Genomic DNA, 15734 nt, shown 5'->3' on the forward strand with positions numbered 1-15734 from the left:
CACCCTGCAGCTCCTTCTGCCTAATATTACATCTGCCCTTTGGATATTCTACTGATCAGGGTGAGCTGTCCTGCCTATTTCTTTATGACTTCTATGAATGCCAATTTTATGTTTGAAAAAAAAAATCGCTTTTCTTGTGCGCTTCTTGTTGGCGGAGTCTGCCCTGTGGTGCAAAAAGTGTTTCCCTCTACTCACAATTTTCCTGCAAGATCCTTCTTGGCCATCTATGGATTTGTTTTTGCTACCACTGTTTCCACAAGATGGCCAAACATTTGCAGGCCTCAACAGATGCATGGCCCACAGTGTAACTATAGAACAACGGTTACATGCAAATAAGTGCCTCTGAAAAGAGGGTGGCTGACAGTATTGCAAAAGTACAATTAGTCTATCATTAATTTGTTAGGATATGCAGAGCATAAGGGAGTGAATCTGTGAGACTGAGAACTATATATCCTTCCTGGAGGATGCAGCAGCTCCAGTGCCAGGTCAGTAGACCATATTAGAGCCGCAGATTACATAGAAACATAGAATTTGTCGGCAGATAAGAACCACTTGGCCCATCTAGTCTGCCCCTTTTTTTTTTTTTTTTAATATTTTTATCTCTAACCTTATTTGATCCTTATTTCTTTGTAAGGATATCCTTATGTCTATCCCATGCATGTTTAAATTGCTCTACTGTCTTAGCCTCTACCACCTCTGATGGGAGGCTATTCCACTTATCCACTACCCTTTCTGTGAAATAATTTTTCCGCAAATTTCCCCTGAACCTCCCCCCCTCCAGTCTCAGTGCATGTCCTCGTGTCCTATTGCTTCTCTTCATTTGGAGAATGTTTCCCTCCTGGACTTAGTTAAAACCCTTGATATATTTGAAAGTTTCTATCATGTCCCCCCTTTCCCTTCTCTGCTCCAAACTATACATATTGAGATTTCTTAGTCTTTCTGGGTATGTTTTGTGATGTAGGCCATGCACCATTTTAGTTGCCCTCCTTTGTACAGTTTCTAATGTATTAATATCCTTTTGAAGATATGGCCTCCAGAACTGAATACAGTATTCTAGATGAGGCCGTACCAATGACCTATACAGTGGCATTATTACTTCTTTCTTTCTGCTGCTGATTCCTCTCCCAATGCAGCCAAGCATCTGACTAGCCTTCCTCATTGCCTTGTTACATTGCTTACCTGCCTAAGTCATCTGAAATAGTGACTCCTAGATCCCTTTCCTCCTCAGTAGTTTCCAGTATAGTGCCATTAATACTGTATTTAGCGTTAGGATTTTTGAGACCCAAGTGCATGATTTTGCATTTTTTGGCATTAAACTGTAATTGCCAGACTCTTGACCATTCCTCTAGTCTACCTAGATCCTCAATCATTTGTTTTACCCCACCTGGTGTGTCTACCCTGTTGCATACCTTTGTGTCATCTGCAAAAAGGCATACTTTCCCTTTAATGCCATTTGCAATGTCACCAATAAAGATATTAAAAAGCACTGGTCCAAGTACAGATCCCTGGGGTACTCCACTGGTAACATTTCCCTCCTGTGAATGCACTCCATTTACCACAACTCTCTGTTTTCTATCCTTCAACCAAGATCTTATCCATTCAATAATCCTAATATCCAATCCCAAACTTTCAAGTTTATTTAGCAGTCTGCGATGTGGAACTGTGTCAAAAGCTTTACTAAAGTCTAGATAAGCTATATCCATGGCTCCACCTTTATCCATCACTTTAGTCACACAATCAAAAAAGTCAATAAGATTTGTTTGACATGATCTCCCCCCAGTGAATCCATGCTGTTTGGGATCCAGTAAATTGCCGGATTTGAGATAATCTACAACTCTTTCTTTTAACAGTGTTTCCATCAATTTCCCTACTACTGATGTAAGACTCACTGGTCTGTAGTTGTTTGCCTCTTCCTTGCTTCCACTTTTGTGCAGTGGGACTACGTTTGCTCTTTTCCAGTCCCCTGGAATTACTCCTGTAGCCAATGACTGGTTGAATAATTCTGTCAATGGTGCTACCAGCACCTCTTTAAGTTCTTTTAGTATCCTTGGATGTATCCCATCTGGCCCCATAGATTTGTCCACTTTCAGCTTTGAGAGTTCTGTTAGGACCTTCTCGTCTGTAAATGTACTTGTTTCATTTTCCTGAATATCCCTGCAACTTAACTGTGGCCCCTTCCCATCTCTTTCAGTAGTAAATACTGAGCAAAAATAATCATTAAGATGATCTGCTATTAAATTGTCTCCTTCAACAAGACTCCCAGTGTCCGTCTTTAGTTTTATAATTCCGCCTTTTGTTTTTCTCCTTTCGCTTATATACCTAAAAAAAGTTTTGCCTCCTTTACCCACTGACTGGGCCATTTTCTCCTCAGCTTGTGCCTTTGCACATCTGATTACATTCTTTGTCTCCTTCTGTCTAACAAGATATATCTTTTTGTCTTCATTATTTTGTGTCTGCTTATATTTCCTAAAAGCCATCTTTTTTGCTCTCACAATATTTGCTACTTCTTTTGCAAACCACACTGGCTTCCTTTTCCTTATGTTTTTCCTAACAGTTTTGATACAAAGGTCTGTTGCCTTCAATATTGCACATTTTAATGTTTCCCACCTCTCCTGCACTGTTTCCAAGTTCCTCCACTCTGCCAAAGAATTGCTTACACATTTTCCCATCCCTACAAAATCAGCCTTCCTAAAATCCAACACCTTTGTTTTTGTATGGGACGAGTCAGTCTCTGTCTTAATGCTGAACCATACTGCTTGATGATCACTGGATCCCAGGTTTTCACCCACTTTTACGTCCGATAATCTGTCTCCATTTGTAAGTATTAAGTCTAATATTGCGTCTTTCCGAGTGGGCTCCCTCACCAATTGGTGGAGGGATGCTCCCTGAAGGAAATTTAAAATGTTCCTACTTCTAGTGGAACTAGCAACAGACACCTCCCAGTTTACATCAGGAAGATTAAAGTATCCCATGATTATTACCTCTCCTTTTAATGCCATTTTAGTTATGTCCTGCAATAGGTTCTTGTCAAGTTCCTCTTCCTGACCTGGTGGCCTATATATCACGCCAATACGAATAATCAACTTTTCCCCTGTTTCTATGGTCACCCAAAGGGCCTCAGTTTTTTCTTCAATACTTTGTATTAATGTAGTATTTATGGCATTTTTTACATACATTGCTACCCCTCCTCCGATTTTTCCAATTCTGTCCTTCCTAAATAAAGTATATAGATTGTAGGTTGCATGCCTGCAAAAGCTGAATGATATGAAGGGGTGTCTTCACTGGAACAACATCCAGTTGGTGGGACTTCCTGAGAAAGCAGAGTGCATTAAAGCTACGGATTTCTTAAAGACCTGGCTGGTGGAATCGTATGATTGAGAGGGTGGTCTTCTGTATGCCGGCGGTCGGGCTCCCGGCGCTCAGTATACCGGCGCCGGGAGCCCGACAGCCGGCATACCGACACTTATTTTCCCTCGTGGGGATCCACGACCCCCATAGAGGGAGAATAAAATAGTGAGGCGCGCGTAGCGCGCCACCGTGCCCGTAGCGTGGCGAGAGCAGCGAGCCCGCAAGGGGCTAATTTGCGCTCGCCACGCTGTCGGTAAGCCGGCGGTCGGGCTCCCGGCGCCGGGATGCTGGTCGCCGAGAGCCCGACCGCCGGCCAGCCGTAGTGAACCCGATTGAGAGACCGTCACTTACAAGCCAAAATTTCTGCCCATGGCCTTCTCCCGGGGGCCCTCCACATACATTTATTGTGAAAGTCCTCTAAGATTGAGATACTAACCTCTGTCTGGCAAAAAGCCTTTTCTCAAATTCCTCGTAAAGTCGTGTTCACAATTTGTTCACATTAAAAGACAATTTCAAGACCTAAAAAGCTCATACATGTTTTGCAATGGCTGGCTGAAAGCAGTCTCAGGGGAAATAATAACCCATTTGTTCGATTATCTGGGTTCCTGGCTGAATCATCTAGCTCCTGAATAAGGCATCCTCTGGTTTGATCCTAGTGTGTTTGGAAGTTCTTCAATACTATTGTCATGTGTTTATTCACTGCTATCTTATGCTGACTTTTTATATCATATATGATTCTGTTTCACAGCTTGGATTTGGAGTACGCAGTGGGGGTTGTTTGGAATCCAGGTACTCTGTTAGGGTATGGTCGGGATTGTTTGGAATCCAGGTACACTGTTAGGATATGGTATACAGGTTGGGTGGGAACTATTGTTGGAGGTATTATTTTTACATATTTTTATTTTGCCTATTCATGTTCTGTAGTAAGGGTGTTATTTTGTTTATTGTTGCACAGTGTTGGTATCTGTTGACATGCTTTGTTGACAGGCTCTCGGGTACTCTAGTCCCTTCAGGGGTGAAGCTTGTTGGCCTTTTCATAACTTTTTGATGTGATATCTGTAGATAACCATTTTTATTACAAGCATTCCCTTCTATTATAGTCCAGTTTCTAAGCTGAAATAATGATTTTATAATCAAAGTGTACAAAACTGTTACAAGCCGCTGCCAGTTTGCCTTCCGACGAGTCCTGGTTGTTGCTAATCAACCGGGACAACGCATCATCCAGCTGCTTTCCTGCTGTTTACCTAGTAGCCAGGACGCCAGGAGCTACATGCAGTGCCGCAGTTGCATGAAATATTGCATGAAATATTAGAACCTTTCAATGCTGGCTCTCCTGATTGTCCTACTCTTTGTTATAAGGCAGCCAGATCAGTTGCTCCCCGCCAGTTATAGCTTATACTTGTGTGTAATTATCTGGTCTGTATCCCAGGTTCCCGCACTCTGTACTTTTCCTGTGGATACTCTGCCCGTCCTGACGGCCACTCATGTCTCAATCTTGCCTGACCTAATACCTGTTTACTCCAAGTCTGTTTCCATTGTGTTCTCTCTCAGTTCAGCCTGCTTGTGTATTACCAACTACACTGTGCTCTGCTTAGCAACTCACAGTGTCTCACTTGCTACCACTGAGATCCTGACCCAGACCAGCCCATTAACCCTCTGTGTTCTAGTCCAGTCTGTACTTTGCTGTATATTACTCCAGTCTATAATGCTGCGGAATCCAGCCAACTGGATGAGCACCTACTGTTTGAGGGTCAAGACCTGGAGGCATCCTAAGCACAGGCGTGTGCATAATACACTAAGGGAACAACAGGCGGCTGTTGTAGGTAGAAGACCCTCTCAGTGGCTCTAGGGGTCTTACACAATTGTGCTGGAGATCCATAGCAAAAAACAAGCACTTTATCACATACTAATCCACAAAACATTGAAAGAATAATATTTTAATTGTAGCCTCACTTGTTGAGAGACCCAAAACCTTTTACTACTTCCACTAAGTATGTGGTTTCCCTACGATCCCCACTGATCACCTCACATCATGACACTGATCAACACATACAAAATAATAACGGCGTGATCTCCCATCATTGGTAGCAGATGGAAAAAGCTAATTTCTCCTCACTCTGGAACAGAACTACAGCTGGTGGACACAGTCCACACTATAGCCGCATTAGGGGGGTAATTCCAAGTTGATCGCAGAAGGAAAAATTTTTAGCAGTTGGGCAAAACCATGTGCACTGCAGGGGGGGCAGATATAACATGTGCAGAGAGAGTTAGATTTGGGTGGGTGATTCTGTTTCTGTGCAGGGTAAATACTGGCTGCTTTATTTTTACCCTGCAAATTAGATTGCAGATTGAACACACCCCACCCAAATCTAACTCTCTCTGCACATGTTAAATCTGCCTCCCCTGCAGTGCACATGGTTTTGCCCAACTGCTAAAAAATTTCCTGCTGCAATCAACTTGGAATTACCCCCTAGAAGCGGCAGTGGTGAAACAGAAAACAGCAGCATTTCAGCTGATTGTGCAGTAGTGCCACAGTTGGTTGACAGAGATCGCTGTATAGCTGTAGCCACACTGGAAACAACTGCTAATTACATCATCCACAATCTGTACCTGGCGCACTAGCTGCTGAGAGTCAGGGACCGTGCAAAGACGGGACTACTCGCTGCTGCTGTACACAATAAGTATCAGCTTTTATGCATTTTACCGAATACAGGTTTGTGCATGAATTTATCTGAGTGTAATACCATCAAGCACTTCCTTTGTATGGAACATTAATTAAACTTAGAATCTATCGAAATTGTCATTTGGTTCAATAAGTCAATGACATTTAACCAGAGACAGTGTGGAAATGGACAGATGTAATAGTACACCTTTATTTTAAAACCTGTTGGTTCAGATTACCCTGGATTGTGCAATATTGAACATAAAATGGTGAGAAATCGATATATATATATAATAAGAATTTATTTACCGATAATTCTATTTCTCGTAGTCCGTAGTGGATGCTGGGACTCCGTCAGGACCATGGGGAATAGCGGCTCCGCAGGAGACTGGGCACAAAAGTAAAAGCTTTAGGACTACCTGGTGTGCACTGGCTCCTCCCCCTATGACCCTCCTCCAAGCCTCAGTTAAGATACTGTGCCCGGACGAGCGTACACAATAAGGAAGGATTTTTGAATCCCGGGTAAGACTCATACCAGCCACACCAATCACACCATATAACTTGTGATCTAAACCCAGTTAACAGTATGATAACATGAGGAGCCTCCAGAACAGATGGCTCACTACAACAAAAACCCGAATTTTTGGCAACAATAACTATGTACAAGTATTGCAGACAATCCGCACTTGGGATGGGCGCCCAGCATCCACTACGGACTACGAGAAATAGAATTATCGGTAAGTAAATTCTTATTTTCTCTGACGTCCTTGTGGATGCTGGGACTCCGTCAGGACCATGGGGATTATACCAAAGCTCCCAAACGGGCGGGAGAGTGCGGATGACTCTGCAGCACCGAATGAGAGAACTCCAGGTCCTCCTCAGCCAGGGTATCAAATTTGTAGAATTTTACAAACGTGGTTTCCCCTGACCACGTAGCTGCTCGGCAAAGTTGTAAAGCCGAGACCCCTCGGGCAGCCGCCCAAGATGAGCCCACCTTCCTTGTGGAATGGGCATTGACAGATTTTGGCTGTGGCAGGCCTGCCACAGAATGTGCAAGCTGAATTGTACTACAAATCCAACGAGCAATAGTCTGCTTAGAAGCAGGAGCACCCAGCTTGTTGGGTGCATACAATATAAACAGCGAGTCAGATTTTCTGACTCCAGCCGTCCTGGAAACATATATTTTCAGGGCCCTGACTACATCCAGTAACTTGGAATCCTCCAAGTCCCCAGTAGCCGCAGGCACCACAATAGGTTGGTTTAGGTGAAACGCTGAAACCACCTTAGGGAGAAATTGAGGGAGAGTCCTCAATTCCGCCCTATCCGAATGAAATATCAGGTAAGGGCTTTTATAGGATAAAGCCGCTAATTCTGATACGCGCCTGGCTGAAGCCAGGGCCAACAGCATTACCACTTTCCATGTGAGATATTTTAAATCCACTGTGGCAAGTGGTTCGAACCAATGAGATTTTAGGAATCCCAAAACCACATTGAGATCCCAGGGTGCCACTGGAGGCACAAAGGGCGGCTGTATATGCAGTACCCCCTTTACAAAAGTCTGGACTTCAGGAACTGAAGCCAATTCTTTCTGGAAGAAAATCCACAAGGCCGAAATTTGAACCTTAATAGATCCTAATTTTAGGCCCATGGACAGTCCTGTTTGCAGGAAATGCAGGAAACGACCTAGTTGAAATTCCTCTGTCGGGGCCTTCCTGGCCTCGCACCACGCAACATATTTCCTCCAAATACGGTGATAATGTTGTGCAGTTACATCCTTCCTGGCTTTGATCAGGGTAGGAATGACTTCATCTGGAATGCCTTTTTCCTTCAGGATCCGGCGTTCAACCGCCATGCCGTCAAACGCAGCCGCGGTAAGTCTTGGAACAGACAGGGTCCTTGCTGAAGCAGGTCCCTTCTTAGCGGTAGAGGCCACGGATCCTCCGTGAGCATCTCTTGAAGTTCCGGGTACCAAGTCCTTCTTGGCCAATCCGGAGCCACGAGTATAGTTCTTACTCCTCTCCGTCTTATAAACCTCAGTATCTTGGGTATGAGAGGCAGAGGAGGGAACACATACACTGACTGGTACACCCACGGTGTTACCAGAGCGTCCACCGCTATTGCCTGAGGGTCCCTTGACCTGGCGCAATACCTGTCTAGTTTTTTGTTGAGGCGGGACGCCATCATGTCCACCTTTGGTTTTTCCCAACGGTTTACAATCAATTGGAAGACTTCTGGATGAAGTCCCCACTCTCCCGGGTGGAGATCGTGTCTGCTGAGAAAATCTGCTTCCCAGTTGTCCACTCCGGGAATGAACACTGCTGACGGTGCTATCACATGATTTTCCGCCCAGCGAAGAATCCTTGCAGCTTCTGCCATTGCTCTCCTGCTTCTTGTGCCGCCCTGTCTGTTTACGTGGGCGACTGCCGTGATGTTGTCCGACTGGATCAACACCGGCTGACCCTGAAGCAGAGGCCTTGCTTGACTTAGGGCATTGTAAATGGCCCTTAGTTCCAGGATATTTATGTGAAGTGACGTTTCCAGGCTTGACCACAAGCCCTGGAAATTTCTTCCCTGTGTGACTGCTCCCCAGCCTCTCAGGCTGGCATCCGTGGTCACCAGGACCCAGTCCTGAATGCCGAATCTGCGGCCCTCTAGAAGATGAGCACTCTGCAACCACCACAGGAGAGACACCCTTGTCCTCGGAGACAGGGTTATCCGCTGATGCATCTGCAGATGCGATCCGGACCATTTGTCCAGCAGATCCCACTGAAAGGTTCTTGCGTGGAATCTGCCGAATGGAATCGCTTCGTAAGAAGCCACCATTTTTCCCAGGACCCTTGTGCATTGATGCACTGACACTTGGCCTGGTTTTAGGAGGTTCCTGACTAGCTCGGATAACTCCCTGGCTTTCTCCTCCGGGAGAAACACCTTTTTCTGGACTGTGTCCAGAATCATCCCTAGGAACAGCAGACGTGTCGTCGGAATCAGCTGCGATTTTGGAATATTTAGAATCAACCCGTGCTGTCGTAGCACTACTTGAGATAGTGCTACTCCGACCTCTAACTGTTCCCTGGACCTTGCCCTTATCAGGAGATCGTCCAAGTAAGGGATAATTAAGACGCCTTTTCTTCGAAGAAGAATCATCATTTCGGCCATTACCTTGGTAAAGACCCGGGGTGCCGTGGACAATCCAAACGGCAGCGTCTGAAACTGATAATGACAGTTCTGTACCACAAACCTGAGGTACCCTTGGTGAGAAGGGCAAATTGGGACATGGAGGTAAGCATCCTTGATGTCCAGAGACACCATATAGTCCCCTTCTTCCAGGTTCGCTATCACTGCTCTGAGTGACTCCATCTTGAATTTGAACCTTTGTATGTAAGTGTTCAAGGATTTCAGATTTAAAATAGGTCTCACCGAGCCGTCCGGCTTCGGCACCACAAACAGCGTGGAATAATACCCCTTTCCCTGTTGCAGGAGGGGTACCTTGATTATCACCTGCTGGGAATACAGCTTGTGAATGGCTTCCAATACCGCCTCCCTGTCGGAGGGAGACGTTGGTAAAGCAGACTTCAGGAACCGGCGAGGGGGAGACGTCTCGAATTCCAATTTGTACCCCTGAGATACTACCTGCAGGATCCAGGGATCCACTTGCGAGTGAGCCCACTGCGCGCTGAAATTCTTGAGACGGCCCCCCACCGTGCCTGAGTCCGCTTGTAAGGCCCCAGCGTCATGCTGAGGACTTGGCAGAAGCGGGGGAGGGCTTCTGTTCCTGGGAAGAGGCTGCCTGATGCAGTCTTTTTCCCCTTCCTCTGCCCCGGGGCAGAAATGAGTGGCCTTTTGCCCGCTTGCCCTTATGGGGACGAAAGGACTGAGCCTGAAAAGACGGTGTCTTTTTCTGCTGAGAGGTGACCTGGGGTAAAAAGGTGGATTTCCCAGCCGTTGCCGTGGCCACCAGGTCCGATAGACCAACCCCAAATAACTCCTCCCCTTTATACGGCAATACTTCCATATGCCGTTTGGAATCCGCATCACCTGACCACTGTCGCGTCCATAACCCTCTTCTGGCAGAAATGGACAGCGCACTTACTCTTGATGCCAGAGTGCAAATATCCCTCTGTGCATCTCGCATATATAGAAATGCATCCTTTAAATGCTCTATAGTCAATAATATACTGTCCCTATCCAGGGTATCAATATTTTCAGTCAGGGAATCCGACCAAGCCACCCCAGCACTGCACATCCAGGCTGAGGCGATTGCTGGTCGCAGTATAACACCAGTATGTGTGTATATACTTTTTAGGATATTTTCCAGCTTCCTATCAGCTGGTTCCTTGAGGGCGGCCGTATCAGGAGACGGTAACGCCACTTGTTTTGATAAGCGTTTGAGCGCTTTATCTACCCTAGGGGGTGTTTCCCAACGCGCCCTAACCTCTGGCGGGAAAGGGTATAATGCCAATAATTTTTTAGAAATTATCAGTTTTTTATCGGGGGAAACCCACGCTTCATCACACACCTCATTTAATTCATCTGATTCAGGAAAAACTACGGGTAGTTTTTTCACACCCCACATAATACCCTTTTTTGTGGTACTTGTAGTATCAGAAATGTTCAAAACCTCCTTCATTGCCGTGATCATGTAACGTGTGGCCCTACTGGAAATCACGTTTGTTTCCTCACCGTCGACACTGGAGTCAGTGTCCGTGTCTGGGTCTGTGTCGACCATCTGAGGTAACGGGCGCTTTAGAGCCCCTGACGGTGTTTGAGACGCCTGGACAGGTACAAACTGATTTACCGGCTGTCTCATGTCGTCAACAGTCTTTTGTAAAGTGCTGACGCTATCACGTAATTCCTTCCATAAGACCATCCAGTCAGGTGTCGACTCCCTAGGGGGTGACATCACTATTACAGGCAATTGCTCCGCCTCCACACCATTTTCCTCCTCATACATGTCGACACAAACGTACCGACACACAGCACACACACAGGGAATGCTCTGATAGAGGACAGGACCCCACTAGCCCTTTGGGGAGACAGAGGGAGAGTTTGCCAGCACACACCAGAGCGCTATATATAATGTATAGGGACAACCTTGTATAAGTGTTTCTCCCTAATATAGCTGCTGTATAGATTCTTATGCCAATTTAGTGCACCCCCTCTCTTGTTTTACCCTGTTTCTGTAGTGCAGGACTGCAGGGGAGTCAGGGAGACGTCCTTCCAGCGGAGCTGTGAGGGAAAATGGCGCTTGTGTGCCGAGGAGATAGGCTCCGCCCCCTTCTCGGCGGCCTTTCTCCCGCTTTTTTAAGGAAAACTGGCAGGGGTTCAATGCATCCATATAGCCCAGGAGCTATATGTGATGTATTTTTTGCCATCCAAGGTGTTTTTATTGCGTCTCAGGGCGCCCCCCCCCAGCGCCCTGCACCCTCAGTGACCGGAGTGTGAAGTGTGCTGAGAGCAATGGCGCACAGCTGCAGTGCTGTGCGCTACCTTATTGAAGACAGGACGTCTTCTGCCGCCGATTTTCCGGACCTCTTCTGTCTTCTGGCTCTGTAAGGGGGCCGGCGGCGCGGCTCTGGGACCTATCCATGGCTGGGCCTGTGATCGGTCCCTCTGGAGCTAATGTCCAGTAGCCTAAGAAGCCCAATCCACTCTGCACGCAGGTGAGTTCGCTTCTTCTCCCCTTAGTCCCTCGATGCAGTGAGCCTGTTGCCAGCAGGACTCACTGAAAATAAAAAACCTAACTTGAACTTTTTCACTAAGCAGCTCAGGAGAGCCACCTAGTGTGCACCCTTCTCGTTCGGGCATAAAAATCTAACTGAGGCTTGGAGGAGGGTCATAGGGGGAGGAGCCAGTGCACACCAGGTAGTCCTAAAGCTTTTACTTTTGTGCCCAGTCTCCTGCGGAGCCGCTATTCCCCATGGTCCTGACGGAGTCCCAGCATCCACAAGGACGTCAGAGAAATATATATATATATATATATATATATATATATATATATATATATATATATATATAGGACTGTTTAATAGTTTGATACTTCAGTAATTAGTCCAGCAGTTCTGAAAGATGTCTCATGTTATATTTAGAAATGTAATAAAAAGAACTCCTTGGACTCTACATCAAAGCACTGAAGAAGGACAGTATACTACTTTACCAATGTTGTTTTACTGCTTAATCTGTGCCATGCAATAAATTCTGTTCATCTTTACTTTTGGTGGTATAATTCACAGTGGATTGGATAGCAATACTACTATTTTTTTTTTTTTTTAGACACACAAATAATAGCACAAAGGACAAATCACAGCCTCGGGTAAGAACGGCACGCTCATCACCTGAAATTATCTGTGCACTTTCAGTTAAACTAATTGGCTGAAACAGGACTGTCTGGACAAGAACAGCATGAAGATAGAGTACAACAAGGTATGCTGACCCTAGTCAAAAGCAGATCTGGTGGCCACACAAACTTCACAACTCTAAAGGGAGTTACTGACGGGAGAGATGTGTGCTGAGCGATCTTAACACAGACCGCTCAGCACACATCTCTCCCCCCGCTCAGCACAGCGCGATGTGCTGAGCGAAAGGGGACGACGGGCCGCTCACTTCACACAGTGCTGAAGTGAGCGACGCGCTAGATAAAGCTCTAGCACCGGCGATAGCGATGCGCGGCCCCATCACTGGGGGGCATACACACGGCAGATCAGTGTTTAAAATCTAAGCAATCTAGTCAGACTGCTTAGATTTTAAACACGGATCTCTCCGTGTGTACCCCCCTTTAATTTCACACTAAAGCTATGCCGGCTGTTCATAACATCTTCAACAGATAAGTAGTATTGGAAAACAATAATAAGAAGATTTACCTTTTAACTCATCTTTACCAACGTCCTTGCCTTGGGTGCTTTTTTCATTATCTTTAAACAGAATTGCAGGGACAAAAGCTTTAAGGTCAATCATGTTTTCGTAGAAGTTACGGGCATCTTCATCTTCCCAGATACCTCCATCCAAGTCGTAATCACCAGATTTTCCAGGTGTAAAAATGTCAATGCCAGGCCCATGTTCTATAAAAAAAATACACATTTATTTCAAGTTTCTTTTAAGGAATATTCAAAGTTTTTAGGAACTTGCATTCAGATGTTGGCACCAATAATATTGCATTGACATTTTTTCCATTTGCACCAATTGTACAGACCAACCTAACTGGTGTCATAATACATTCAGAAATTGTTTGCAATGGAATAAATAATGGTCAGTTAAAGCAAAACTAGATAAGATGATTACCTCATTTAAACATTTTGTAAAAATGAAAAAAAAAAAAAAAACCCAGACATACCAAAGCATCTAGACAAAATTAATCTGACTTAGTCTCTCTACATGTGCACACACCTTCTGGTACAGGTTTATCTTGAGGAAGTTCAGGCATATTCTCATCCAGAAGATCAGCAAGAGATTGCGAGTTTGCCAACAATTTCTGATAAGATGTTGCAAACTCTTCATATTGCTTGTGTCTGTCTTCGCTCAGTTCTCCCTTTGTGTGAAGGATGCGCCTGCCCAAAAATAAACACTCAGTGCATTACTCATTTTATGTTTTTCTTCGGCAAGGTGACTAAGGGGGTCTATGTGTGAAGGTGTAATGCTACTGGGGTTGTGAGACACCCCTTAAGCTATTTTTTTTAAATACAAAATCTAAAAAATAAAATAAAAAAAATCTGGTTTTAACTGAATTACATGAAAAGACAATCTTTGAGGACTTTTTTTGTAAAAAAAAAAAAAAACAACAACAAAAAACAACAACAAAAAAAGACAAAAATAATCAAGTAGTTAAAACATAAATAACACAGATGGGAAAACATTACTTTGACATTTCATTCAACTGAACAGGGACGGCGTCTAAGCTCATGCAAAACTTGACAGATTTCTTAATTTGCCACTGGTGAGAGAACCCAATATACATTGCATAGTACAAACTTTAAATCTAAAAAAAATAAAAAATAAAAATAAAAAAATGGGTTCCCTAGGGGTTTATTTACGAAGCATTTGGATGTAAACCTTTACACTTCTGATTGTGTTTATGCCTGATATTTGAAAGGGCACAGCTATTACTGGCAAGACATGGCTAGTAAAAACATTGTCCTTTTAAAATATTGCGCATAAACACAATAAGCATTGAGTTACTTTGTATATAAACCCCCTAGTGTTTCCTCATGAACAGCCAGAAGCGGTATGAAAAAGTGGGTGTATTTAAATAAGTTAAGGGTCGCATGTTATCAACTGTCAGCCATAGTCTTCCTATGCGCCCTCTCTTCACACGTGCACACTCCCATCACAGTTAAAATTAGCAATTAATGCTGATAACATACCTCCTAACTGTCCAGATTTTTGAAGGACAGTCCCCTTTTTCTGGGACTGTCCCGCTGTCCCACCTGCGGACAGCAGTGTCCCGTGGTGAGGGGGCGACAGTTTGCAGAGCAGCGGTGAAAAGACACTGTGCGCATGCACACAGCGTTTATTCACATGAGAAAGAGAGGACTGGGGGCACACCAGCAGACCATGCCTCCACTGTGATAAATACAGGAGGAGTGTAAGGAGGCGCCCGCGCGAAGCCACGCCACCTTTTGCAGGGCGCCAGCGGCTTCGCCGTGCAATGGAGTCCCGACTGGCAGCTACGAAAAGTTGGGAGGTATGTAATACTAGGAAGGTGTACAGTGCCTTTGATGAAAAAGGCATTGTGCCGAGTAAACAGCCAGGCAAAAGAACAAAAAAATAAAAAAAGTTGATTGACTAAAACATATAATTTTTTTTTTTTTTTTAAACCTTTAAACTATAAAACAATAACAAAAACCTAGTTAAGGCAAGAGATGCCAAGTTGTTACATGTTATAACCAAACAAAAATCAGTAGGACCCAGAACGGTTCTACAACTGTGTGCTACTTTTACCTATTTTGGCGCTCTGTGTTCTGCAACTCTCTGTGGTCCCTTTTCAGGTGCTTTGTTAAAGATGTGAAGTATTCCTTCAGCAAGTTTTGAAAAGGCTGCTGCTTCTCTGGGCTGATGATCTCACTTGGTGGGAAGTTTAGACTAAATTTTTCAGATGCATACTTCACCTTTCTTGAAATCAAACCTGCTATATCATCACCGCAATGACGACAGAAGCTAATAACTACTGAAACATGAGTGTGAGACTCTCGATCAGCATTAATGATGTTCTTCAGTTGCTCGTAGATTAAAGAAAGACCTTCTTTGTCCGTGAAGATGCCAATAATGGTTAACTCAGCAATAAAACGCAAATCTGTTCTCAGTTTAGTTATGTTGGGTGTTTTCTCTTCTTTGCGGGCCTCAAAATGTTTTTTCCAAACCTGTAGAAGAGACTGGGCAAAATCAACATACCGCTGATGGAAGAGAGAACACAGGTGAACTGCACAGTTAACGTCAGAAATTTTCAATTTTGCTTCTACTATAGAAGCTGCAGCTTCTGCAATGTACTTGCTCAAATTAAGGCCATTGAAATCATGTGACAAGGAATCCCTCTGCTGCTCAGTAATGGTTTTAAGTTTCTTCACAAAGGCAGTGTTTTTCTTCAGACTAGAGTCCAGCTTGCTAAAGAAGTGCTCCTCTGGCCGGTGTTCTGGAGCATTCTGATTCTTACTGCGAAGTTCTTTCCTGGCCTGATGTCGTTCCCAGGCTTCCTGGTGCAGTTGATGCGCTTCTTCTTTTTCTCTGTACCAACAAT

At 44.6% G+C, this 15734-nt stretch overlaps 1 protein-coding gene across 4 annotated transcripts in view; it reads right to left on the bottom strand.

Annotated features, from left to right (window-relative positions):
* The window catches only part of UPF2 (UPF2 regulator of nonsense mediated mRNA decay), a 376291-nt gene that overhangs the window by 213915 nt on the left and 146642 nt on the right, over window positions 1–15734 (bottom strand). For all 4 annotated transcript variants that reach the window (XM_063926873.1, XM_063926875.1, XM_063926874.1 and 1 more), the window contains exons 4-6: window positions 14942–15721; window positions 13391–13551; window positions 12868–13065 (exon numbers count right to left, since the gene is read on the bottom strand). In XM_063926873.1, the coding sequence (XP_063782943.1) occupies window positions 12868–13065; window positions 13391–13551; window positions 14942–15721 (1139 nt within the window). The remainder of the gene's footprint in view (window positions 1–12867; window positions 13066–13390; window positions 13552–14941; window positions 15722–15734) is intronic.

The sequence above is a fragment of the Pseudophryne corroboree genome, chromosome 6, assembly GCF_028390025.1.
Source record: "Pseudophryne corroboree isolate aPseCor3 chromosome 6, aPseCor3.hap2, whole genome shotgun sequence".
In the NCBI taxonomy this organism is placed as follows: Eukaryota; Metazoa; Chordata; class Amphibia; order Anura; family Myobatrachidae; genus Pseudophryne; species Pseudophryne corroboree.